General features: G+C 34.4%; 1 protein-coding gene across 6 annotated transcripts in view; it reads right to left on the bottom strand.

Moving 5' to 3' along the window:
- POSTN (periostin) overlaps window positions 1-24,531 on the bottom strand; it is a 36,259-nt gene extending 11,728 nt beyond the window's left edge. For 3 of the 6 annotated variants that reach the window (XM_062194340.1, XM_062194342.1, XM_062194343.1), the window contains exons 1-17: window positions 24,377-24,531; window positions 23,264-23,362; window positions 18,942-19,006; window positions 17,135-17,292; window positions 15,893-16,057; window positions 14,540-14,686; window positions 13,908-14,049; window positions 12,614-12,826; window positions 11,895-12,029; window positions 10,433-10,581; window positions 7,697-7,833; window positions 7,059-7,189; window positions 5,232-5,362; window positions 4,995-5,097; window positions 4,821-4,888; window positions 4,082-4,127; window positions 744-824 (exon numbers count right to left, since the gene is read on the bottom strand). In XM_062194340.1, the coding sequence (XP_062050324.1) occupies window positions 744-824; window positions 4,082-4,127; window positions 4,821-4,888; window positions 4,995-5,097; window positions 5,232-5,362; window positions 7,059-7,189; window positions 7,697-7,833; window positions 10,433-10,581; window positions 11,895-12,029; window positions 12,614-12,826; window positions 13,908-14,049; window positions 14,540-14,686; window positions 15,893-16,057; window positions 17,135-17,292; window positions 18,942-19,006; window positions 23,264-23,362; window positions 24,377-24,495 (2,089 nt within the window). In that variant the 5' untranslated portion in view covers window positions 24,496-24,531. The remainder of the gene's footprint in view (window positions 1-743; window positions 825-4,081; window positions 4,128-4,820; window positions 4,889-4,994; window positions 5,098-5,231; window positions 5,363-7,058; window positions 7,190-7,696; window positions 7,834-10,432; window positions 10,582-11,894; window positions 12,030-12,613; window positions 12,827-13,907; window positions 14,050-14,539; window positions 14,687-15,892; window positions 16,058-17,134; window positions 17,293-18,941; window positions 19,007-23,263; window positions 23,363-24,376) is intronic. The other 3 variants (XM_062194341.1, XM_062194344.1, XM_062194345.1) reach the window with 1 other exon arrangement.
- Between the last annotated feature and the right edge of the window lie 2,823 nt (window positions 24,532-27,354).

Below are 27,354 nucleotides of genomic sequence, written 5' to 3'. Positions count from 1 at the left end.
TGAACGAAGATGTTGAACTGACATAAAAACTAAGAGTAGAAAGAAAGCTGATTGCTTATTTAATAACTAATCTCTAATACCTGTAGATAAGAATACATATTTCATATAAATCTCAAATATGAAATATATATATATATACAATATGTATTTATAAAATGATATAGTCAGGGTGGGAATTAAGTATTCTAATAAGGGATTTATTTCCTTTCTATTTCTGATGTTCTAGTTATAGAATATATCACGTCTGGTTGCAATTTTAAAAGCTTTCAGCAAGTCACAGTTTCTATGTTCTCTTACGTTGCTAAATGAAAAATGCCTGCACTTATTTGGATGAACTTTTGTAATGCTCCAAAACACACCATATAGGGAGAATGGAGACAAAGCTAAAAAAAAAAAAAAAATAGAGTCTTCTCTCTGCAGAACACAGTTTAAAAAACAAGAAAGAAAGAAAAGTCCAGTGATTTTTGTTTATTTGTTTAGTCAATATCTGGGTACTAGTGCTAGCACATCAATCACATTAAAATTAAATCAAGTACAAGCAAATGTACTGAAGGTTATTAGGAATGCACCATCTACTTTGCTACATTATTTGCACTCCACATTCTGCAATTACATGAGCATGCTATTGGTATAGAAATATTTAGCATGTTAGTTTTAAAAAGAATGTATATACATTCATAGAAATCAGTATATTATATGGATTTTTCACAGTAAAAGGAACCTTGTAGAACATTAATTTTTACCTTCAGTTTTGATAATAGGCTGAAGACTGCCTTGAATCACTTTAATTTTTGGTTCCACAACTTTGGTTATAATTTTAGTTGCTGAAAGTATAGAAAGTGGAACATGAATGATGTTTACATAAAAATAACCTGAATGAAATTGTCCTTATTTGTCTTTGTAAGATACCAAGTATGGTAATATGTTCAGGCAGTCAGATACAGAAAAACTTTATGATGCACAATTAATATCTTCTTATGTTGGATGTTGAATTCTGAAGTCCAATGGCTTGGATTTCTTCCTGTGAGATATGTATTCACTGGGAAAGTCTAACTAGAAATCTGTAATTTTGAACTGCACCACTAAAACTGTTTACCTTCTTTTGTACTTCTTGAAAATATTGGCTGTATAGCAACAGAAGACAAACATAATTAATTTCATGAAATTCATAATATCTTAAGTTGCATTGTTGGATTCTTTCTCAATAAAAAGAAAGAAAAAAAGTGAAAAAAAATCCTTAAAATGTTTTTCATGCATCTGAAACCAGTGACATAGAAAGGAAAATATGAAAAATTAGTTCAGAATACCTAAAAGTAAGAATAAATCTTAACCAGTCAGCCATGAGCTCTATGCAACAAATATGATATGCTTTGATATTTAAAGGTTAAAATGTCTTTAATCTTAAGATTCATCATCTTTTTTAAAATTTAAATGCATATATTTTACATTTATGCCATTTGTTCATGTAAGATAATAATGCTCAAAGTTTACTTAAAATACTTGCAGCATCCAATTATTTTGATTTATTTTGTTTGACTTTGGTTGGAAATGTTCCTCTGAATTCATACCACCAGAGATGCTGGATTTTATTATTTCTAATTAGATGCTTTAAAAATGGTTCTATTAGACAATGGGCTGCACCAAAGCTAACTGGGCAGTCAAGAGATGTCATCAGTACATTAGAGGCAAGACACTAGCACAACTTAGTTTTCTGTTACATTCTCACCTCCTGTTTCTAAGATGTTAAGCTGTGTCAACTTTTTGAATGAATGTGGTTCTGGGTCTTAATAGAGATGACATAAGATTTCATATCTTGAGATCTCAAATTATGAAGCTCTGGAACATATGAAATCTGTGTGTTGTATTATTGTTTCCACATGTGTTCTTGTTACAAAGAAACCTTCTCAGGAAGGTCAAATGTACAGAGATTTCCACCGCCAATACCAAAATGAGTTAATTACTTTTTACTTAAAATGTTTACATCATGTTAACAAATTTGGAGTTTAGGTTGTTTGTTTGGTTAATAGTTTTGTTTCAGTCTTGTTTTTCTGAAGACTGATAGTTTCAATGGGTCATGGACTAAAGATTTACTGATATTAATGCTTTCCAACTCAAATCTGTATTGGACAATTTAAACTAAAGAGCATAGTTTACAATGCAATTTTAAATGAATGATATTTTGGACACACTAACAATGTGCAGCAAAGAAATTTTAGAGTTAAATCAATAGAGCAGCATAAAAACAAAATCTTTGGTTTAATAAGTCCCTACCTCTATTTTAAAATGCTTCTTAATAACAGGATACTTATCCTGGAAGGAATAAAAGAAAAATTCAACATTGAAATGTAAATCTCAGAGGTCTTTCTCAGAGCTCTGAGTAGGCAGGCAAGAGTCAATAGACTTGCATAATTTTATAAAATGTAGTTTGTGCTCTATGAGTGAGACTGCAATTTATCAAAAGAAAATAAGGGGATTTTTCATAATATCTTGGCTCATCACAAACAAACTATTGCATTGTCCTATATGGAGAGTGGTGGAACTGACATTGATAGAACAGCAAAGGGAAAGAAATGCTGTGCAGATCTACATTTTTGGTGGAAAAAGATCATGTCTGATGAATAGAGCCCATGTGCATTCTTTAATTGTTGTAAAATACATTCTTAATAATATTGCATACTTCCAAGCTGGCATTTATACCATGTGGAATCATAAATATTACAATTAATTCCTCAAATTATGCCGAGCTGGCCTGATACTAGAATTACATGTTATTTTTACATAACTGGATTCTATAAGAGTAGCAGACATTTTGTTTTGCTCCTTATCCTGATTTTACTGCTTTTCCATATCTACTATAAATCTCAAGGAAATTTTCTTAATTAATTGGATGTCCATGATATGAAATAGAATAATTTTCTAGCCAGAATAAATGTGGGAATTGAAGTAATGTTTTAGCTACTGATATATTTTGAGAGTTCAGTTGTAGAGCCAAAACAAAATGAAAAGAATTTCTGCTTTAGGAGAAAGAAATGAAAGAAAGAAGACAAAGGAGTAAGAAGCCTCAATGAGAAAGATAGCCTGTGAGGTACATTTATGAGAATGAAATACCCTTTCCTGTTAATTAGTAGAGGTTTAATTTTGATAATCTGGTAATGTCATGGATAAAAGAGCCTTGTAATATAGAAACTCTACACTGATCTTCTGACAAAAATTTGGTTCCTTTTTTCAATTTTAGAAAAAAGAAAATTTTTGAATTGCTGTCTCATAAACATTAGAATTCCATGGCACTTGCCTGAGACCCTGCCATTAGATAGCTCAGGGCTTGAGTAGAGTGACAAGTCCTTTGGCAATGCTGTTTCTGTGTCCACACATCTGAAATTGCAAGTGACTCCAAAGTGTATTTTAGCTAACCCTCCCCTTTGTGTGTCCTTCTCTCTCATCTCCCATTCTTTGCCATGCTAGTATTATACTTTCTTTCTCCTATTATTCCAATGAGTAAGGAAGCCATTCATTGAAATCTGGTCAAGTTGGCTGGTGCCGTGGCTCAATGGGCTAATCCTCCGCCTAGTGGCGCCGGCCCACCGGGTTCTAGTCCCAGTTGGGGCGCCGGATTCTGTCCCAGCTGCCCCTCTTCCAGGCCAGCTCTCTGCTGTGGCCCGGGAGTGCAGTGGAGGATGGCCCAAGTGCTTGGGCCCTGCACCCCATGGGAGACCAGGAGATACACCTGGCTCCTGGCTTAGGATCAGCGTGGTGCGCCGGCTGCTGTGTGCCAGCCACGGTGGCCACTGGAGGGTGAACCAACGGCAAAGGAAGACCTTTCTCTCTGTCTTTCTCTCTCACTGTCCACTCTGCCTGTCAAAAAGTAAAAAAAAAAAAAAAAAAAATTAAAAAAAGAATCTTGTCAACTCTCAGAGGCATCACTCAGACCTCAAGCCCATTTGGAATGCAATGAGATTTGCCATTGTTTGGGATTCTAAATACCAGATTATCAATACTTTCTGATTGTAAATACAAAGAAAATTATTGTGGTTTCTTTTGCATCTGACAACTTATATATGGTAAATATTTGTTGTATACTTACTATAGACAGTCATGGGTATTTCTTTGAAGGTACTACCACGAACAAACTGAAAATAAATGTTTCTATTTAGTAACATGAAAAGTAGTAGTCTTATTAATGAAAGCACAGCACCACTTTAATTCTTATTAAAATTAAAATCATGTAACTGTTACTACAGGTTCTATAAATTAAGTCTTCATATAAATCATCTTCCAATTATTTTTATCAGGCCAGATGGCATAAAAGTTGTTACTTAGAGCTTTAAAAATTTTAGTTATTAATTGATAGTTTAATATATATTATTAAATTCTATTCCTTGTTCTTTGCTTCTTTGACCCTACAAGAGCAAAGATTAAAATATTCCTTCGTTTTTAATGTGATTAGTGACATTTTTATAATTAAATTCTTTACCTTTCCATTACATTTATTAGCAAGAGTATTTGATGATATAAAAATTTAGTTATCTATATGCAGGTCTTATCTTCCACACTGCATTAAAAAGTTATTGAATAAAAGGCATCTATAATTTATTATTTTCCTTAACCTTTAAAATATTCTTTGGTCATAAGTAGTTTTGAATAGATACTTGTTGATGAAAACATTTATGTCATTTCTTTATAGGTGGGTCATAGCGCATAAGCAAGAAAGAACAAACCAAATCCAGTGTACATTTATTAATTGCTGCATAAGTTTCTAGTCCTTTATCTTAAATCTTAAATGTTTGTTCAACATATTAAATAAATTGAATAACATTCTGTACCTTAATTTGGATGTATTTGATCAGTTTATTAAGTATTTCCAGCAGCTGATCATTTCCGATGGGTATGTCTAAGAAAAGGAATATTAAATGACTATCAGAAAAAAAATGAAATAAAAAATCTTAATCTTATTGAAAAAAAGCTTTAGCCTGTTAATAAGTTCATTCCTTACTGACCTGCTGGATAGAGGAGTTTATCTACAACATGAATGACCCCATTTGTTGTCATGATGTCCGATTCCTTGGATTTCAATTCATTCACCAGAAGTGTATCATTTACCTAGCAACCAAATGGAGATGGGGGAGATGCCAATGAGAAGTTTGCTGAAGAATGGACTTAATTAATAATTATGGGCATTTTTATGAATTTAATAATGGATGGACATTTTCATGAATTCATTCTAGACATCTTACTCCTTTCAGGTAGATTTTGCTTCCTTGTGTGGTCTTTAGAATGTTAGTAACGCCAGGTTCAAATCCCTTTCCAATGAACACTCCTGGTGTAAGGTGATAAAGGATGATGTTTTGAAGAGCATTCTTGTCCCCTAGGGGAAAGATATGAATATGTATATATATTTTATTTCATTATATGTTATATTTTCTAATGTTTTGATAGTAAAAGGACTAAGGAGCAAATATTTTTTGTCTTTATTTTCTCTACACAGTATTTTAATAATGTCATTATTTTTTCAAGTTGATATCATTGCTATGTCAAAAGATACAATCACTTCAATTATTTCAACCAAAATATAACCCAACTTATTGGGAGAAAACTATCTAATTATTTTTGAAATTCACTTTAATGTTTACCATAACACTGAAAAATGACTTGGTCTCAAGTAGTTTTGAATAAATATTTCCACAGTTAATTTTCTCATAATGTCATTATTTCTCATAATGTCATTAGAGCAAATAAGATCTAAGCTCCAAGTTGTTTCAGAAAATTTTTATTGCAAATTTTTGAAACATAGAATTTTTTACAAATTCTTTGTCACCTTATTGTAGACCTTTAATAGAAGCAATATAAGTGAACTTTAAGCCCAGCCACCTGACAGTAAGCTGTGAAAGAATATTAATAAGAGACTCTGTATGTTCAACGTGAATTAAAGAAAACCAAAGCTAGCCATAAATATGAAAGGGTATATTTTAGGATTTATTTTATTTCTTTGAAACGCAGAGTGACAGAGAGAGGGAGAGACAGAGAGAGAAAGAGGCCATTCACCTATTGGTTCACTCTCCAAACTGCCACAATGTTCAGGGCTGGGCCAGGCAGAAGCCAGGAGCCTGGAACTCCTTCTGGATTTCCCACATAGGTGACAGAGGACCCAAGTTGTTGGACCATCAACTGCTACTTTTTCAGGCCCCTTAGCCAGGAACCAGTTCTGCAACCAGTGCTACCATAAGGGATGCCATTGTTGCAGACAGCAGTTTAACCTGCTGAACAATGATGCTAGCCCCAAAAGGGTATTTTTAAATTATTTATTTCTTTTCATTTTATTTGTAAGGTCCATAGACAGAAGGAGATAGAGAAATAGAGAGAAGAATCTTTCATCCACAGGTTCACTCCTCAAATGCCTGCAAAAGTTAGGGCTAGGTCCAGGGGAAACCCAGAGCCTAAAACTCAATCCAGGTCTCCCATGTGGGTGTCAGGGGACAAAATACTTAACCATCACCTGCTGTCTCACAACATGTACATTAGCAAGAATTTTGATTGGAAAGGAAAAGGCTAGACTCAAACCAGTCACTTTGACTGTTCCAGATCAAGCTGCTGCCTGCAGTACTGGGATCTCTTATGGGCATGGGTTTGTTTCGTTCCAGTCCTGCCTGCTCCACTTCCAACACAGCTTCCTGCTAATGTACCTGGGAAATCAGAAGAAGATGAGCCAAGTGCCTGGGCCCCTGCACCCTAGGGAAACCTAGAAGAAGCTCCTGGTTCCTGGCTTCAACCTGGCCCAGCCTTGGCCACTGCAGCCATCTGGGCAGTGAACCGGCAGAAGGAAGATCTCTTTCTCTGTCTCTTTCTCTGTGACTCTGCCTTTTATGTAAATATAAAATAAATGTTAACACAAACAAACAAACAAAATGAAGCAAAACAGGCTCTTTGAAATGGGATGAGGACATCTATCAAGTGCCAAACACCCACAAAAGAAGACGTTTAGTAGATACCTGGGCAGGAAAGCTTGAGAAAGGAGTGAAAATCTGAAATGAAGGGGCAGATGTCTAATATTCACTTCTACTCACGAATCAGAATTTCTTTTTCTTCATTAGTCAGTTCCTTAAAGGCATCATTGGTTGGTGCAAATAAGGTCCAATCTCCAGGTTGTGTCAGGAGGTCCTTCAAATCTGCAGCTTCGAGAAGGCTGAGGAAGATGCTGAGCAAGAAGGAGTATGTTTATTTTGTTGGGTTTGCATTTAGATCTTTCACCCTCAATGCATAAAATAGAATAGAACACAACAGAATAGAATAGAATCGGGTATTGTGGAAAGATTGCTCATATATTTTTATGTTTCCCATGTAATCTACTTGCAACAAAGTTTGATCATGGGGAAACAATTTGAATGTATATTACTTACATTTATTAATCTATGAAAAAATTAAACACCGTAACAAAACAGAATCATTTTAATCAATTTTTCATCATTTAAAATAGAAGAAAATTTGCAAGAAGCTTAGTCTCTTTGACTTTCTTATTAACTCACCAGATCTTATTATAGTGCCCCATTAAGCAAATTAAATAGCATGTAAATCAATTTTGAAAATAGTTGTATGGACTAAATTATATTCTCAGAAAACTGAATGTCTTTAGAAATATTAACTGTGAAACAAAAATAAACTGGCAGTTCTCATTCTTTTGTGGAGGTGCAATTAATGAGCTTACCTAAAGCGCTTATCCTGCTTCAGTTTTTCATGGAGAGATTTCTCTGCTGGTTTGATGATCTCTCGGAATATGTGAATAGCACCATTTCTTCCTTGCTTGCTTCCTCTCACCATGCATGAATTTTCAATGCAGACACCCTAAGAAAGGAAAGAAAGACACATAGTGACCTCTTCCTTGCTGAAAATATCTCATGTGGGTGTATCTGGGTAATTGGCTCTGGATTGGCTTTTCACAGGGGTCACCTGACTTGAAGCCAGAGTCAATAGCTTCTCTCCACTGTTTTCAATATCTTGCACAATCTGACCACTAAATTTTCTATTAGTAATTAAGCTACCCATTAATCAGGTAATTTTGCCAGGAAATAAGAAAAAAATTCATAAAATTCCACTTGTATATTTTTCCATACATGCTGCCCAGGTTCTAACTATTTTTTTTTCTTAACTTTTATTTAATGAATATAAATTTCCAGTATACAGCTTATGGATTACAATGGCTTCCCCTTCCCATAACTTCCCTCCCACCCGCAACCCTCCCCTCTCCCGCTCCCTCTCCCCTTCCATTCACATCAAGATTCATTTTCAATTCTATTTATATACAGAAGATCAATTTAGTATAAATACTTCAACAGTTTGCACCCACATAGAAACACAAAGTGAAACATACTGTTTGAGTACTAGTTATAGCATTAAATCAAAATGTACAGTACATCAAGGACAGAGATCCCACATCAGGAGCAAGCGCACAGTGGCTCCTGTTGTTGACCCAACAAATTGACACTCTAGTTTATGGCACCAGTAACCACCCTAGGCTGTCGTCATGAGTTGCCAAGGCTATGGAAGCCTTCCAAGTTCCCCGACTCTGATCATATTTAGACAAGGTCATAAAAGACAGGGTGAGGATAGTAACCAATGATCCTAAGAGTGGCCTTAACCAGGTTTGAACAATTATAGAGCATTAAGTGGGGAAGAGGACCATCAGTACACACAGGTTGGGAGTAGAGCCATTGGTGGTAGAGTAGAGGTTATGATTACAAAGGAATGAGGCCCAAGTGCACTAGACAGGGTCTAGAACAAAGGACAGAGTCATTATTAGAGGAGCTAAGAAAGGTGCTGTCTAAGCTACAGTGAAGTTTTCTGATTGAGAGGCAAATAGAACCTGATAGAAGGGGCTTGATAATAATCTGTTGGGTTTTAGGCCTTGTAAGTTAAGAGGCCCAGACCTATCTATCTCTTCACATGGGGTATATCCTAAGGGAGGTGTGAACCTCCTAGGGGAAGGCACTCTGTTGACTTTCATTACTTGGCTGGCCTGGGAGGAGAGCTGGCCAGGTAAAGGCAGGTGGCATCTCTAACAAGAAATTTATAGTTCTGCCTGCAATGTTGCTGACCCTACTTGACCATCCCCTCAGCTGCAGTGGTCACTTTGGAAGTTGGGCTGAGTGAAGGGCTTTTCAGCTTGGAGCCAATAAGATCTGTGGCTCTGACCTTGGCATCCTTCGATTCCAGGGCAGGTCCATTTCCAGTGATCCAACTCTTTTTATACCTTCATTAGGCCAATGTTAACTATACAGTTTCTTGACTACTCCCTTTTTTGATCTTCAGAAATATTTAGTATATTTTCTGGATTATAAGTCCTTATGATTACATCAAATCACTGATTCAATTATAGTTTTGTAACAATGTTTGCATATGTATAAACCAAAATATTAAATAATTTAAAGTGACTGTCTTGGAACTGTGAAGCCACTATGGGCAGCTACTGTGTGTAATATTTGCTTCTAGGTAATGCTTGATGTCCTGTTAAACCATTCATCTGTATCCATGTTTGTTCGCTGTACAAAAACTGAGCAATACTACTAGTTGTACTGTAATTTTGAAAAGGAATATTTCCAAAGTTCTTATTTCACTGATAAAAGTACTTTAGTCATTTTATAGAGTGAGTACATCTCCATGTATCTGTAAAACTTATCATTCAAAGGAATTCATTCATTGAAAGATGATATCATAGTAATATATTATCTTATATATTTGACTTCAATATATGAAGTACCTGATAAATTAAGTACTATACAAAGTACTTACTTTAGATAAGTTTTCATGTTTTGCGGGATTTAAAATAATTAACACTTTAGAACATAAAGCTATTTTTAATGAAAGATAAGAATTATCTAAGTTATTATTGCATAGTACTTTCTGCATTCTTTCCTGAAAGTCAGTTCATCCAAGCTAAGTTCCTTGAACTTCCTATGAATATTTCCTATTAAAACCACATTAAGAAAATTCTTGAAGGATCAGCTTTTCAGTGTGGTGGGTTGGGTCACCGTATCTGGTTCAAGTCCCAGCTGCTCCGTTTCTAATCCAGCTCCCTGCTGATAGGCCTGGGAAATTGGCAGAGGATGGCCCAGACGTTTGGGCCCCTGCATCCACGTGGGAGACCTGAATGAAGCTCCTGGCTCTTGGCTTCAGCCTGGCCCAGCCCTGGTGGTTGTGGCCATTTGGAGAGTGAACCAATAGAAAGAAGATTCTCTCTCTCTCTCTCTCTCTATTTCTCTCTCTCTCTCTCTCTCTCTCTCTATATATATATATATATATATATATCCCTCTATATATAATTCTGACTTTCAAATAAATAAATACATCTTTTTAAAAATTATTGAAAATATTTGCTGTCATATCATTCTTTGACATGTGCATATATTTGACAGGGAAATGTGCATGTTTGATTCTGATCACTTACTGTACGATATACGAAGACTCTGAGCTTTTTGCCTCCAATTGTCTCCAATATTTGTCCATTGTAAAGCTCATTAAGGCCAACTTTTACTTTCAATATGTGATTCTGCAGAATTAATTTGAGAAGGCGCTGATCCATGCTCAGAGTATCATCTATGAATAAATTCATTAAGAAAGAACTTTATATAGAAAACAATAAAATTTCTTCTAGTAACAAGAAATCATAAAAAGGGATAATCTCTGATACTGTTGAAATTATGGATCCTACATTCATATAGCAAAAGTCAACTAAATGTTCAATTCTAGCAACTCAATTCAACAGTTTGAAAATGTAACTTATTGCATCAAATGATTATAGCAGTTCCACATGATTCAGAACTTCTTGATCTCCGTAGGGCTATGGAGTTTTATGGTGGCCATTGGCAAAATCTAAACCCAAATGATGGCCAAGATTTTTTCTGAAAATTAAATATTCAGTAACAACACAATTGATTGCTAGTGGTGAATCTTTTTAGATTCATCTTTATTAGTAGATTTCAGTTACACATCCTCTTAAAAGTGAGCTAATGTCAAAATATATGGGCATCATTATTACAAAAAGAAAAGGAATATTACTAGAAGTTTGAATTTTTATGATTAATAGCTGTTTTCCAGGGCTTATATATACAGATTTAATTTATTCTTTTAAATATCAATATAATTGTTCCTAGTATTGCTAACCCAAAATTTATTCAACCATTCTTTTTTTAATTTTCATTAATATAAGATCACACTTCATGTATTTCACAGATACGATTCTAAGAAGATAACCATACTTACCTCCCTCCCACTCTCCCTCAATCCCTTTCTTTCTTCCTTTCTTTTGTTTCTTTAATTTTTGGAAAAACATAATTTCAGTCATAATTTAGTACTTGGAAAAGTATAAAAAGTGTGATAATTTTTCAATTGTTTAATTTTCCTACCCACTTAAATATTTCTTTTTGAAATCACTTTTCTGGAAAAGGTGGTGGGTTGCCTCAATCAAACGAACAGCAATTTTTAGATGAAATACTATATACTGTTTCACGTTATGACATAAAATATACATTTTTAAATTTATTTATAATCTGACATGCATAAAGTCCAATTTCTGAGATTCAAACTACACATAATTATTCCTAAATATGATTGTATTGGTGTCAAAAAATAAGATTTATTTTTGTTAACTATGTATGCTGGAAACATTATTAGACTCCTGGAATAACTGAATATTTCTCATCACAAACTCTCATTACATGTAGACTACTATCCATTAAAATGAAATGCTTGCAATAAAGAACATTTTAGTAGAAACAATGTGGTATAATACATTGTATGTGTAGCTAGTCAACATCCTGTAAAAGTTGTATTAGAGTTTATTGCAAATGACAATGATGAAGAGAAAAGGTGTGTGGGGGAGTGTGGGAACAACAGTGTCCTGTACATACCAGAAAATGCATTATTCACAGGTGCCAGCAAAGTGTATTCTCCATCTGGCTTCAAAGAAGATGCCAAACCTAATTGGGCCACAAGGTCTGTGAAAGTGGTTTGCTGTTTTCCACCCAGCTCAATCACTTGTTTGGCTATAAGACAAATCATTACCAACAATGTCATCATTGTTATCATCATCATGAAACTAGTAAATCAGTTCTTGCCTGGTTTTTAAACTTGTAAGCTATTCACTGTAGCTTCCACGTAAAAAAACACCTACCCTTCCTTAGTAAGAGGGTTCAACGTTACACTCTGAGGGGCTGGTAAGCACAATGAATTTCAGAGTGAAAATATATTTCTATTTTTCTACTATAGTCTTATTTATTTCTCTGTTACTCACTTTTTATCTCTCTCTCCCCTTGTGAGTGCCATACCTCTTTATTTAGTGAAAGCTGACTATATGGTCTCATCCTTCCTTTTGTTTCCCCTAAAAACTCTGGCACTCTGAGAGACTTTATAAATATTAGATATTAGAAATCTTGGAAAGCCCAACTTCCCTTCATGGAGTGTCCTTGGATACACATGGTTTACACTTAGCTAGCTCGCTACTCATTTTGTGTCTGTGCTTCACGTGCCCTTTTTTATATTCACATACATTTTTCATGGGCGTACTCCATAAGACACCATAACTGGTCAAAAAATATCAAGTAAAACAATAAATGAAGCTATTGCTCACCAGAGTCAGGAATTAGGACCTCATCAATCAAGTGGATCACACCATTGTTTGTCACAATGTCTTTTTTGTTCACCATTTTGACTCCATTTATTGTTATGCTGTCACCTTCACAGCCTATCTCAATTGTGTTTCCTTCCATGGTTTCAAAGACGGCTCCTCCCATAATAGCCTCAGAACACTGGAGAGTATTTAGAATGTGATATTTCATGAGAGCTGGAAGAAAAACAGAGTGAGCTTTCAGAGCAAGGGAAACAACATTTGACCCTTAAAAGATGATGTGTTTTGTTGTGGAACTAAGTCTTACTAAGAAATAGAGTATTTATGTATATATATGTATATAAGTCCTAAAAATTGACCAACAAATCTTAAAATCTTAACCATTTGCATTCTATGAATGTTTCTTCCATCAAGTATACAGTAGTTTCACATAGGAAGTAAGAAGAAAAGATCAGCCTTGGGAAATGATTTTTGCAGCACTAGATAGATAATGCGGTAAATAAAGTTCCAGTTATACTAAGAAAGTAATTTCAAATGTGGAAACAAGAAGAACTTGTCCATTCAGACAGCCTGTGAAATTATTTCTTAGTTCCAAAAGCCTAAGTAATATCCTGAATTAGCTACTCATAGTGACACATCTTTACTTAATCTGTGTGAAGCTGGTGGAGGCTGAGGGTAAGACAGATAATACTCTCAATATCCTAGAAAGTAGCCAAAATGAAAACGATTCCTTGAAAAGCACATGGAGGGATTGATATCTTCTCTAGGTTATATCCATAGCTACATCCTCAAAACTCTGAACTTATGTATTAAATATATTTGGGGACAGGCTGAGTACATGAAATGTAAAGGCTACTTGGGTACAGAATGAGAGCCTTGAAAGAAACAAAATTCTGTGTGGCTCAAGAAAACTGCAATTTTCTCAATTGTATATCTTAGTGTACATTTAGAATTAAAATGACTGCATAATATATATATATATATATATATATATATATATATACACAATATTAAAATTTCCAATGCAGTATCTTAAATACTTATTAATCCTGATTAATGTTTGCCACTTATTTCTTTGTTAATAGCACAAAAGCATGTGATCATTAGGATATTTCACTATTTAAGAATTTTGCTCTGCCTACCCTTTTAATAACGTTTCATAGTGTAACTCAGAATGCAAGTTTTCTTTGCCTTTGTCTATCAGAGTTGTTACTACTGGCAAGAGGTAGTCTCTTTTTCTTCTCCTTTGCATCCCGGAATTCTGAGAGACCTCCCAGAGAGGAAAATGTATTCCTACCTTCAGAAGCCACTTTGTCCCCCATGATCCTCTCCAGCACACCACGTGGGAGTTTCTCAAAAGCTTCATTGGTGGGAGCAAAGAGTGTGAAGTGTCCATCTCTCCCAAGGGTCTCCAGTATGTCAGACGTGATGGCAGCTGCCTGAAATGCAAATGAGATTTTCAGAGGCTTGCATATTGCAAACTGAAAACAAAACCACAAAATAGCCTAGGCTGATATGGGAGAGTTGATTAGTTCACTATACAAGTTACTCTTATTAGATCTCTAAAATACTACATTTTTGGCACAACCTATTTCCAACTTTCTTCAAACTGTGTTTGCAATACTGAGACTTCTTTCCAATGTTTGGGTGACGTGGCAACAGCCATCTATACCTATACTGAGATGGGCATGTTCCAAACATACTGAATAAATTACATTCACATAATAAGCACTCTTTATCTACCACTCCAAACCAATATTATTATTTCAAATGAGGAGATGACATTTCCTGTACTAGAGAATAGTTTTATTTCTGGAAATGCATTTATTGCATTTCTGCCAGATTTGTTAATGACATTGTATTGTTCTTGGATTTCAACGGGAAAGAGGAGGATTTCAATGATACAAGACAGTCTGCTCTTGTGCTTACTCTAAAAGATGAAAGGTCATCTTCTGCTTCAATGAAGTCTTGAATTGAAGTTCCAATTTGTGTGAGGACGCGGTCAATGACATGTACAACTCCATTTGTTGCAATCTGATTCCCATGGATAACTCGAGCACAGTTAACGGTGACAACCTATAATTATTTGGGAAAATAAAGTGCTGAAATCAGAGCTATCCATTGGCCACTAAAAGTAAAACTGTAACTTGATTTCCAGTCTTTATTTATTGTGATAACTATTAAGATGAAGGACTCCGTGTTCTGAATGTAAATGTTTGGATGAAGACTTATATATTGCTATATTTACCAAAGAAACTATAAGAGAGAAATAAATGAGTTCAGAATCTATGTCCAGTTACACTTAACATCAGGAAATATAAAGCAAAGGTATATCCTTCATTTGAATTATTGCTTCTAGTCTTTTTTTTCTTTTATACAGTCATATGCTATTTCTAATGTTGGTCAATGAATTCAGTGAAGGAGTTTAATTGGTCTTAAAATAAGTTCTGAGAGAGAAAAACATATAATTATTGAATAAATATAATCTGCCCTATTAAAATGACTTCCTAAGTATTGTGTTACTACAGGTCTTTTTGTCCCTAGGAATTTTACTGTTGAAAGAATCCTAGGGGTTGATGCTATGGCACAGTGGATTAAAATCCCAGCCTGAAGTGCCAGCATCCCATATGGGCACCTGTTCAAGTCCCAGCTGCTGCATTTCTGATACAACTCTCTGCTATGACCTGGGAAAGCAATAGAAGATGCCCTGTCCTTGGGCCCCTGCATCCATGTAGCAGACAGGGAAGAAGCTCTTGGTTCCTGACTTCGGATCGGCTCAGCTCCAACCATTGTGGCCATTTGAGGAGTGACCCACTGCATGGAAGACCTCTCTCTATCTCTGCCTCTCTCTGTAATTATTTCAAAAATAAAAATAAAATAAAAACAGAATTCTATGACGTTGTTGGCATTTTTCCACAAAGACTTATCCGAATATACAAGAACCTCAACAGAATAGAAAGAATAATAATAAAAACTACTCATTCTCTTACCATTCTTTTTGTTATATAAAAAAATTACTTAAAACACATCAATTACTAAAATTTCCTTTTTAGAACACCAAATACATTGTCAATGAATTGCCAATGTAATTTATCCTTTACTAAATTATTTGGTAAAAAAACGGTAACTAGAGTGGAAATTTACATGCTCTTCATTTGGGTAATGGTAATTGCAACTTATGTTATACTTCATAACATTTTATTATTACCATGAATATTACATTAAAAGTTCAGACAAAAAGAAATATTGTTCAGAAACCTAATTTTTATGAATGAAACTTACGCCATTAGGATAATGGTTAATGAAAAGCCCCAGATTGTTATACATTGAAGGAATAATCATGCCATTCTTTAAGTCCTTGGTCAACATTCTCTTATTAACCATGTGGCTGTGTAAAGCATTCAATAATTCAACATTTACATTGCTCTCCAGACCTCTGCGGATATCCTAGGAAAAAGTGAAATGATACACATTTATTTTATTTACTGAAATCTTATTATCATCACATTTCTACTTTTTCATTACTTTCTTATTACAGTTTCATATAGTCATAAAGTTGTGACAAATAACATGAAATTATATTATTCAAATTGATTAAGGAGTTTTATAAGTTCAGATACTCCTTGGATATTTCCAGAGACAAAATAATCGTTTAAATGGAAATGTTGTTGAAGAGATAATATTGATGTAAATCATGGACAGAGGCTTATGGAATCAAAAGATACTTTAAGTGCTATAAATGGGAATCAAAATCGATGAGTTTTTTACAGCACAAATTTAAATGAGGGTATTATGTTATTTATTTGCAAACTCAATAATTCAACCATCCTGTAATATCTATATCAACATGTTATATCAGGTTTTATTGATGACACAGGAAATACAATGATAAGTAAGATAAAGTTTTAACCTATAAGATTTGTATGCAATAGGTAGAAGTAAATATAGTAGGATCTAGGACAGAAAAGGAAACATTGTCTTCACAGCTCAAATGAGAAAGACTATTCTTAAAATGGTTTAGAGACAGACTTGGAAGGATACATAAATTTGAATTGGTAAGGATGTGATATTTACTCTTCAATCAATTCTTGGTTTATTATTTTTTTCAATTTTCCCTTCTTATTACTTTTTAAAATGTATTAATATATAAAGAACAGATTTCATGTTTCAAAGATATGATTCCAAGAGTACAATGATACTTTCCTCTCTCCCTCCCTTACCTCCTCACCCCCTCCTTTCTTTCTTTCCTTCTTTTTTCTTTTACTTTTTTGCTAGAACATGCTTTGAATTTACTTTATAATGGTTTTTGTTATTTTTTAAATTAGCTATAAGTTTTCTGGGATATTATTGCACTTATAAATATATTAAAATGCTTACCTTCCTTCACAACTCATCTTTTTATGTAATCTCACATATGTACAATAGAAAATGCAAAATGTGTATGAGTTATCCAAGTTTGTAAGTCAATTGACATGAAATAATAATAATAAGAAAATAAATATATCAATAAAAGACAAGAATTACAGAATCCAAGTTGTCCCAAGCCTCATTACTGGGGGCGAAGTAGGTGAATGATCCCTTTCCTTCAATCTCTTCCCTCAGTTTTGAGACATCAGAATAACGCTGTGTTGTAGTGGCTCCCACAATGCCCAGTGTTCCATAAACATGGTCGATAGGCATAACTGAAATAGTAAAAAAATAAATAGGTGTTTTAAGGTAACGTTTCAGTAAATAATTCAACCATCATTTAAAGTTTTCACAACCTTGATGATTTTAGCAATAAAATATCATGAGTCATCAATTTTATATGACGGTTGTCTTTTGAGTACCAAATAATAAATACTATGAAACAAAATACTATCAAAATCTGTTCTGTTGTATATCTTTTGTGATGAAGGAAAACCAATTTTAAACTACCATCCTACTTTAACATTTAAACTGATTTGATTCCCATTTTGCTATGTCACCAGTAGTTCAGTTACAATGATCAAAAGATATCTCTCATTATTTCACTTAAAAAATGCTTTTCAATTTTCATTGACAATGGAAAAGGTAATAATTTCTTTCATATTGGCTTCAGATTCTGAAGTAGTATACTGTTGTTATTGTTACTGTTATTCTGAAGTAGTATACTATGATAAAATGAATATAAAATAACTGCTTTTATTAATCATAGTTTCAGTAAGGACATTGAACAAAATCTCTAACACTCCAGAATGTTTCTTCTTTATGTTGGGAGATTCTTGTATAATGTCAAATTTCAAGGATTTATCCAGTATTATGAAGTAAATTTATTTTTTCCAACCCTATTTGATTTAAAAATAGTATAATTTGGATAATATAGTAGAGGCATGATTGCTAACTTTGTGAACACCTAAAGCTGAGGTGACATGAATTAAAAAATTTAATTATAAATTCAGCTTTTTAAAAAGAACTAAGATGTGGAAATTGAGGCAAAATGGACAAGGTAAATTTAATAGGATATGGTTTAATTCCTATGTCCAAATTGAAAAATCAAATCTTAGAGAATTGTCATGATCTTATTTATGTACAAAAGCAATAATTGTAATCAATCTTAATGGCTAATGGATCAAAGATGAAGTAATCATTTGAAATGGTCACCAATGGCATCAATTAAAGTGCATGGTCTCCCTAAATGCTCAGACCCAAGTGGATTGTACATACCACGCTGAGATCACACTCAGGGAAAATGTTAGTAAGATTACAGACTTCCTATGGCTGGGTGTCCATGATAATGAGGGCATCAGAGTCTATGTCACATTAGAGAAGTGAGGAGATTAAATCAGAGAAGTCAAGATTCTGTTGGGGAAGAGGGAGTAGATGGAGGAAGTGGGTGGTGATTGGCATTACAAATCTGAATGTCTGTCATCTCAAGGAAGAACTAGATGGACTCTTTCTTTCTGTATTTGTTCATAGCTGTAGGAAACACAACTTTAATGTATGATTTAGAGCTGTTCAATTAGAGATGATGCCTTGAAAACTAGCTGAGTGTCCTGTTTCTAAACAAACTTACAGAGAGGATTTTTGTTCTTGAAGGGAGATTGAATTACTTATAACTAAGCTTATTTTGTTTTGTTAAGCATCCAGGGCATGCAAAGACTGTTCTAATATTTATCACTGTATTGCATGTATAATTAACACAAAAATATGGGGGCATATCTCAGATTTATGATGGTGCTAAGAACACTCACACACACACACACACACACATACTCTCACATACACAATTGGTTTCTCCACAGGCTTTGTCAACTCTTTTATTTACACAAAACAAGTTTGTCATTTGACTTATAATAGTTGGATGCTTTACCTGCTGGGCAGCCTTTCATTCCTTCCATTCTCATGTAACCAGGACAGCATTCATATAACACAGTCCTGAATATTGGAAGAAAATCAATATTAAAATGGAGCACTACAAAGATAGATTCTGAGATACACCTGACAAAGCATATCACTTGTTTGCATAATTTAGTGAGAGTCTAGAAATGAGGATTCCTCCCTCTGGTGCCAAGATATTTGTATGTTTGATTTCCTCTACAGTCTTATTGACCATGGAAAAGTTCCAGAATCTTGATCCAGAAAAATGAAATTTGAGTCCCAGTTTCACTACTTGGTAAACATGTGATTTGAACAAGTAATTTAGTAAATTTGAGGTCAAGTCTCCCCAACTATTTCATATGGATATGGAGCTATAATACCTACTCAAAGAGTAATTGTGAATCTCAAATAAAACAATGCTTTTAAAATCATTTTGTTAACTATGAAGTGCTTTAAATGTTAAGTAGTATAAGGTTCTCAGAAAAAGAAAGTACATTAATCCATTTAATCAATAAATGCTATCTCATCACCTAATACATAATGCAATTTTAGAATTTCTCATACCTAATACAATTTCAGAATTAAATTTTTAGCAATTTTATTAATTTGTTCATATGAATTATAACCTTTAATTGTTTTACTTTTTAATTTATTAATATCAACAAGAGATTTCACGTATTTCAAAGATATGATTCTAAGAATATAATGATACTTTTGTCCCTCCCCCCTTCCTCTTACCTTCTTCCCTTCCATGATTTTTTTTTAAATTTTTTGTGACAATGTACTTTCTTTTTTTTTAAGTCAAAGATGCTTTTATTTTACAAATAAAATTGAAATTTTGACTTCTGTATTCCTAATAACATCTATTGGAAAATCATATTTTTTCTTATTGCAACAGATAACAATGAACAAAATTCTACATTAAAATGAAAGAAAAAATTTGATATGCTATGAGAGTTTATGCTGGTTAAATTAAAAAAAAGAATCTTTTCCTGAGATGTTATCCTTAAAACCATTTGAGATACTATGTGTGATTTTTGTTTGGAGGAAAACAGTAAGGTAATTTATGCTTATTCTGCACACCTGGCTTATTAGACACATATACTCTGCTTTATAACAATTTCAACTGCTACAATGTACTTTCTTTTTTTTTTTTTTTTTTTTGACAGGCAGAGTGGATAGTGAGAGAGAGAGACAGAGAGAAAGGTCTTCCTTTTGCTGTTGGTTCACCCTCCAATGGCCGCTGTGGCTGGCACATTGCGCTGATCCGAAGCCAGGAGCCAAGTGCCTCTCCTGGTCTCCCATGCGGGTGCAGGGCCCAAGGACTTGGGCCATCCTCCACTGCCTTCCCGGGCCATAGCAGAGAGCTGGCCTGGAAGAGGGGCAACCGGGATAGAATCTGGCACCTCAACCGGGACTAGAACCCGGTATGCCGGCGCCGCAAGGCAGAGGATTAGCCTGTTAAGCCACGGCGCCGGCCATAATGTACTTTCAATTGACCTTATAAACCCAGGCTTACTGCTCCTTTAAATAAAGAGTTTTGCCAGTAAAAAGTAGAAAGACCACCCTTCTGCAGGAGTATAGAGAAGGGCTTTAAACAATAATTAAATCACAAGATGTCAGACACACATTAGCTGATGACTAGATAAAGAAAATGAATGCACACACACACACAATGGAATACTATACAGCTGTAAAACAAAATGAAACCCTGTCACTTGGATACAACAAAAGCCAAACCCAAAAAAGATAAAGGTCATGTGTTGTCTGATTTGTGGTAGCTAATATATACAATATAATAAGTACAACAACAAACAATCTATATGAGTGCAATGTAACATTTAGAATATTCTATATATTTTAATTGTAAAGTTTGAAACAGCGGTTTACATAAGTATTCAAGAAAACACTACCTTGTTCAAAGTTAACAGTGTGTTGAGTTTAAAGGTAGTATTATGATGGCAAAAAGCTAGAAAATTTTAAAAATATGACATTCAAAACAACTTTTTCTTATGTTATATTTTGAGAGAAAATAATAATCACAAATTATCTATAACACATGCTTATATAATCCATGAATCAGGCTTCATGTAGAGAATTTAGGCAACACGCTAGAAAATTTCAACACAGTTAACTGTTTTCAACTGATAGTTGAATAATGTAGTTATCTGAGTAGAGGCTTTAACAATTTTCATTTTATCTGGAAAACATTTATGATCAATAAAACTCAGTGTTTCCACGGGGTCTATAGGACAAAGCAAGAGTAAGGAAAAGTCATTACGATGCACAGCTGTGAATGTGGGAAATGTATCATTATTTACTGAATAGTATCTAAAGTTTCCTGGAATGTCAACTGAAAATGCCACTGACATTTTCTAAGGAGAGATTGCAAAATAATATTTTTACTAGACCAATGAACTTTCACTGTGGGCAATGTATTAAACTTAGGAAACTTCATTTTTTTCACTAGGTCTGCCCAATTTACTTCTCCCAAATTCCCCAAACAACCGCTCAACAGAAAGACAGACATTTCTGTCAACTAATACATAAAATTTTAAAGTTGGCAGAAGCAAAAGGTGGCAGACCACACATGTTTGTGTCAATATTATTGATTTTATATGTATTATTTGTAGCTGTCATTTATACTTATTTCAGTGTACAGACGTAAATGTGTTTGTAAAAATGAAGCTACTTGTGGAAAATAAACTATTATACTTAAACAAAGGGGACACTGTTATATTTCTGGTAAAAAGCCAGAAGGCAAAGCAGAGATTTCTTTTAATGTAAAGCAAGAAAGAATCCTGGCATATGCTCCGTATAAGCCTCACTGTCTGTAAAATATTTAGATGACTAATATAAGATTGTTGTACACTTCCTAACCCTCCAGGAAGGATGTAATAAAGAGATTCCATAGTTTCACAGAGCATGTCCTTTCTTCTCTACTTAGTGTGCATTCCAAATAAGCCTTGTAGTGTCCAAAAGCATAAAGAACAAAGTTAGGAGAACCCAGAGCCTCAGAGTTCCCAACAGGGCCCGGCTTGCAGTATACTGGAGACATTGCACACACCGACTTGCATTATAAATATGTGAATGACTCACACATCTAGCAAATATCTGAACATCAATAGGAATGAGGTCTAGAGAAAACAAGGCCCTCAAGCTGAAACTCCATTAAGTCAATGAACAAGGAACCACAGCAAATTTCTGTGGTGTCCTAGACTGGGCTAGCTTGGGGAGACATTGTCCATTTAAGGTCATATGCCTAGTAGACATGGTGCTTGCTTGGAAATAAAGATAACACTATGCCTTTCAATGGGTCCTCAGTCACTACTGTGGCGCAGTAGGCTAAGCCTCCACCTGCAGCACTAGCATTGCACCTGGGCGCTGGTTTCTGTCCCGGCTGCTCCTCTTCCGATCCAGTTTTCTGCTATGGCCTGGGAGAGCAGTAGAAGATTGCCCAAGTGTTTCAGCCCCTGAAGCCACGTGGGAGACCTGGAAGAAGCTCCTGGCTCCTGGCTTTGGATCAGCCTAGCTCTGGCCATTGTGGCTAATTGGAGAGTGAATCAGATGATGTAAGACCTCTCTCTCTGTCTCTCCTTCTTTCTGTCTGTTACTCTACCTCTCAAATAAATAAATAAACTATTTTTAAAAAATTAGGAAGAACTGAGAAGTGACATAAATAACTAAGTTTAGGAATCATCTCCTTTGGACTACTGAAGTCTTAAAAGATGTAACAGGCTTCCGTGATCACCTTTGCAGGCCCCTGGGATGTACAGCCTGAGCTTGGAATCAGTGGATTAAATGAAGAGCTGAAACTCATGTTTCTTCAAACTGAAGCTCTGATGAAAATTCTGAGTTGAATTGGACTACTTGAAAGAATTTCTGAATGATTTGAAAGAACATTAATTTTTGCTTCAAAACCCCTTATATTTCAGGTCAGTTTGTTCTTTTGGCTCACTATTTCTCCCTAAGATGAGGAAACTGAGAAAGGTTAACTGGTGTGCCTGGAATAAAAGAGAACAAAGCCAGGTGTAGAAATGACAGTCACTTTCTTCACTGATTCTATCCCAAGTCACATTGTCCTGTGATCTGCTTTCTTTTAGTTTACAACAACGTGTAGATTCAGGGAGAAATCTGAGTTTCACTCATGAAGGTACAGATACAGGAAGAATTCCTTTATTCACATACTTGATTTTTTCTTTAAAATCACTCACAATTTTACAAAGCATTTTCAAGAAGAATGCTTTCACCATAATACACATGCATCATGATGTCATATTTGGAACTGGCATATTGTGAAAAAGATATACTCACGTTTTCTTCCCACATATGGCACCTTGGTACCAGTTCTTACAAGAGCTGAAGTATTTCTTTTTGGTGCCTAGGATCTGTTGAAGGGCACAGACGTTTGGGCTGGAGGATGGAGGGAAAAAATGTTAATGTCCTAATTATTTTGCTTTTTTATGATTAGAGGTCAGATGAATTTTAAAATAAAAGCTTAAGACAAGGATCTGACATTCTAAGATGTGAGTCAAGCCTTCCTCAAATCTAACTCTTGAACCAATCCTACTGAGTCACTGTAGAGTTAAAAATTTGTGAGACAGAGAGAATATCATACTTCCCTAAAAGCAGTACACAAATGTTACAAAAAGTAACCTATCAGCAATATTAAGACAGATTTAAATTTACCATAATTTCACTTTTTTGTTTCTTACTACTTTTAATAGTGGATAATACTTTGAACTTTGTCAAACCAAATATGTGCTCACTTTGGGAATAGGTTGGCTTTAAGTTCCCCTGAAACAATGAGAAATTAGAGAACAGGAGACAAGCTTTCCTATGTACAAAGACACTAATTTTCTAAGTGATTATGGAAGTAAATGAGAGCTAAAATTAACCTTTGAGCAATATGGTTGCACAAAACAAAATGTATTTCTTTGAATGGAGGTGCATGACAGGTCAAAAAAGTTACTTAAATGCTTCAAAGAATTCAGAGAACTAGTTATATAACAAGCACTTAATTTTAATACATAATTTAAATGAAATTTGCTCTAATAACATGTGAGATAGCAAAGCTATTTGCATATATTTACATAGGCTCTAACAACAGATTCCTTAATTTTGAAAACCCCATTGCTAGGTCACTGGAAGGAAATAATGACACAAATAAACTGAATTGGAAATGTATGCCCTGTTAAACTTTGTTACTTAAAATAAAATTATGTTTTATAGACAGCATGATAGTAATTGTTAAAGTGCTTATCTAAATCATATACAATTCCTTTTGCACTTTTCTTGTCACTTTACAACAAGTAGAAAAAAAAAACCCACAAACACTGAGTTATATATAAGGAACATTTTATATACTTGCACATATAGTGATATAAAGGGAGGAAAAAAGTTTATAAAATCAAACCACTGACTTACCCCTGATCCCGGCCCCTGATACGGCTATGAGCCAAAACCTTGTCATAATAACCATTGGCGTTTGCAGGGTTAACAACAAGCAGCAGGAGGACAGCAAATATGGGTAAGAAAGGAATCATCTTTTGTCTCTCCGTTGCAGTTAGTCCCCGAAGAGAACTGGCAGTGGTGTTTGGAGAGCTCAGAGCTTATATGCAAGTCAGTTGTGGGCGGGAACTCTGCATCAACCTGGGAACAGAACTCTCTCCAAGAAACATCAGCAACTTGAGGTCCTCAGCTCAACTCCGTGTGGGTTAGTTACCATCACTAAATACAGTGAGCTTCTTCTCAATATAAAGAAGATTCTTATTTATATTCACAGGGAAACTGATTTATTGCATGTTTCTATTTCAATTTTATTCTTTTGTACTTCAGAGATTTGTTTTATGGAAAAATTTTGTTTAAATTTTATAGACTGTTCTGCAATCTACTTTAAAAGTACATGATCATGTGCTCACTGGGATCATTATCTGACTTTATCACATCTTGTCACATGTAGCCCACATCAGAAATGAAAGGTGTTCACCAGAACACAAAGGCATTTGGTTCATCCTGAGAGGATAATAATGACTGTTGGTTAAAAATAAATTCTAGATAGATTCAAGACTTGCATGAGATGTGAAGTAAGAATTCTAACTTGTTGTCAAAACATACAGAAGAATCCACATTTTCTTTGCAGTTCTACTAAAATGGGGAGCTACCTCCCATTTCCTTTTTCTTTAAGAATATCAATCAGTAGAAGTAACAGCAATCTATTTCTGGCAAGTCACTCTAACATTTGAAACAAAACAGAAGGCAATAACCATTTGTGCTTTATTGTTTTTGGACTACATATTGCACAGCTTATTGGGCATCTCTAGGCAGTACATCGACTGATATGCACAAATAAAAGCAGTCCCTATTGAACAACAAGTATTACTAATTAAAAGTAGTGAGATTATTAAATACATATTTTTTTGATTATTAAACTTTTATTTAATGAATATAAATTTCCAAAGTACAGCTTATGGGTTACAATGGCTTCCCCCCTCCCAAAACTTCCCTCCCACCTGCAACCCTCCCCTTTCCCGCTCCCTCTCCCCTTCCAATCACATCAAGATTCATTTTCAATTCTCTTTATATACAGAAGATCAGTTTAGTATATATTAGGTAAAGATTATTAAATACATATTTAAAGTGGTATCATTACCAGCATTCTTCTTATTACTTTATTTACAGTAACTCTCTCAATGTTATACTATGCAATTCCTAGCAAAAAGACAATACATTCTTACAATGCCACACAGAATATGACTAATGTTCGAACATTTTGGATAAAGGAAATTTGAGGGTCAGAAGTCAACAATAAGGTGAAATTATAACTGCAATCTGTTTCTTTAAATATCAAGTTATAAACCATCCTACTGTGAAAATGTAATTTCCATATGTTTTGTTGCAAAGTGCTCCCCTACAATGGCACATCAGTGTTTGTTTCACACTGGCAATTTAGAGAAACTCATTTGTGTTCTGCATATTTTCAGATTGGAAGGGCTTTTAGGAGAGGGCTGGATTAGACCAGAGAGAATGCCAAGTATCAGAAGTATTATGTGTAAGCTTCCTTTGAGATTTTGCCTTCTGGTGTCAAGATAATTTTGCAACTTGCTGCTAGTTTTATTAAGAAAGCACACAATGAAATAACAAATAATGAAATATGATGTAAATGCCTCTTTTCAATTTGAAAATCTTGGGCTAAAATGCAAAAAAATGAACTGTCAATTCAAAAGGAGAGCTGAATGGAAGATACCATCAAAACTAAATTATATTCCTTGCATAGTCTCTTGTGGTAAAAGAATATTAATCTATCATTTATATTTCTCTGACTAAAACTATCCCAACACTATCTATGGTACTGGTTTGGTTTATATAATAGTTTCCTATCTCTGTTACATTGTACAAATGGTAGGTGGTCAGTAGGTGCTTATTGAGTAGAATGGCAGGGTTGTTTATGAAAGGATTCTACTTAATATCAGTAAATTGGCATTTTAGAACCTTCTTTACCACATAGCTATAAAAAAGTCTTTAATTCTAGACTTGCTATGCACTATAATATATATTATTTACCTTTTAAAACATAATAGTTGAATTTGAAATTGCAAAAGAATAAATAAAACTCACAATATGTACCTTCAATAGCATTACTATAAATAATCATTTTAAACATCAGTGGAATGCTCACTGCTATTCATGGAAACTTTTAATTTTCATACAGTTGCAACTATTGACAAGATTTTTTATGATGAAGCTGAGATTTCCTCAAATCCAATGGGGTTTTAGAGGAGGGGAGGGAAGGAGGTATAGAGAGAAAGAGATTCAGACTTAGATAATAGGTATCAAGAAGAAAAACAAACTTTACAACAATTCACAATGATAACAGACTTGACTTCAGTATAGGTACAAAGGCATAAACAAAAATTTCTGCTATATTACCTGCTTTGTTATGAAGCCCACAATCAGTTGAAAATATTTTATTTTAAAGGGAACATTTGAACTAGTTACCCCTTATTGCCAGCTTTATTCATTGGAATAAGTGCCTTCTAATCATAATGAGTAGTTTATTTTTTTAGAAAACTTTTATCTAATAAATATAAATTTCAAAAGTACAACTTTTGGATTATAGCAGTTTTTCTCCCCATAACCACCCTCCCGCCCGCAAACCATCCCATCTCCCACTCTCTATCCCATCCCATTCTTCATTAAGATTCATTTCCAATTATCTTTATATACACAAGATAAACTTAGTATATACTATGTAAAGATTTCAACAGTTTGCACCCACACAGAAACACAAAGTATAAAGTACTGTTTGAGTACTAGTTATATCATTAATTCACATAGTACAACACATTGAGGACAGAGATCCTACATGGGGAGTAAGTGCACAGTGACTCCTGTTGTTGATTTAA

This window comes from Lepus europaeus, chromosome 6 (genome assembly GCF_033115175.1).
Source record: "Lepus europaeus isolate LE1 chromosome 6, mLepTim1.pri, whole genome shotgun sequence".
Classification (NCBI taxonomy): domain Eukaryota; kingdom Metazoa; phylum Chordata; class Mammalia; order Lagomorpha; family Leporidae; genus Lepus; species Lepus europaeus.
Note: the sequence above shows the minus strand (reverse complement) of the source record. Positions and strands in the feature narration are given on the sequence as shown.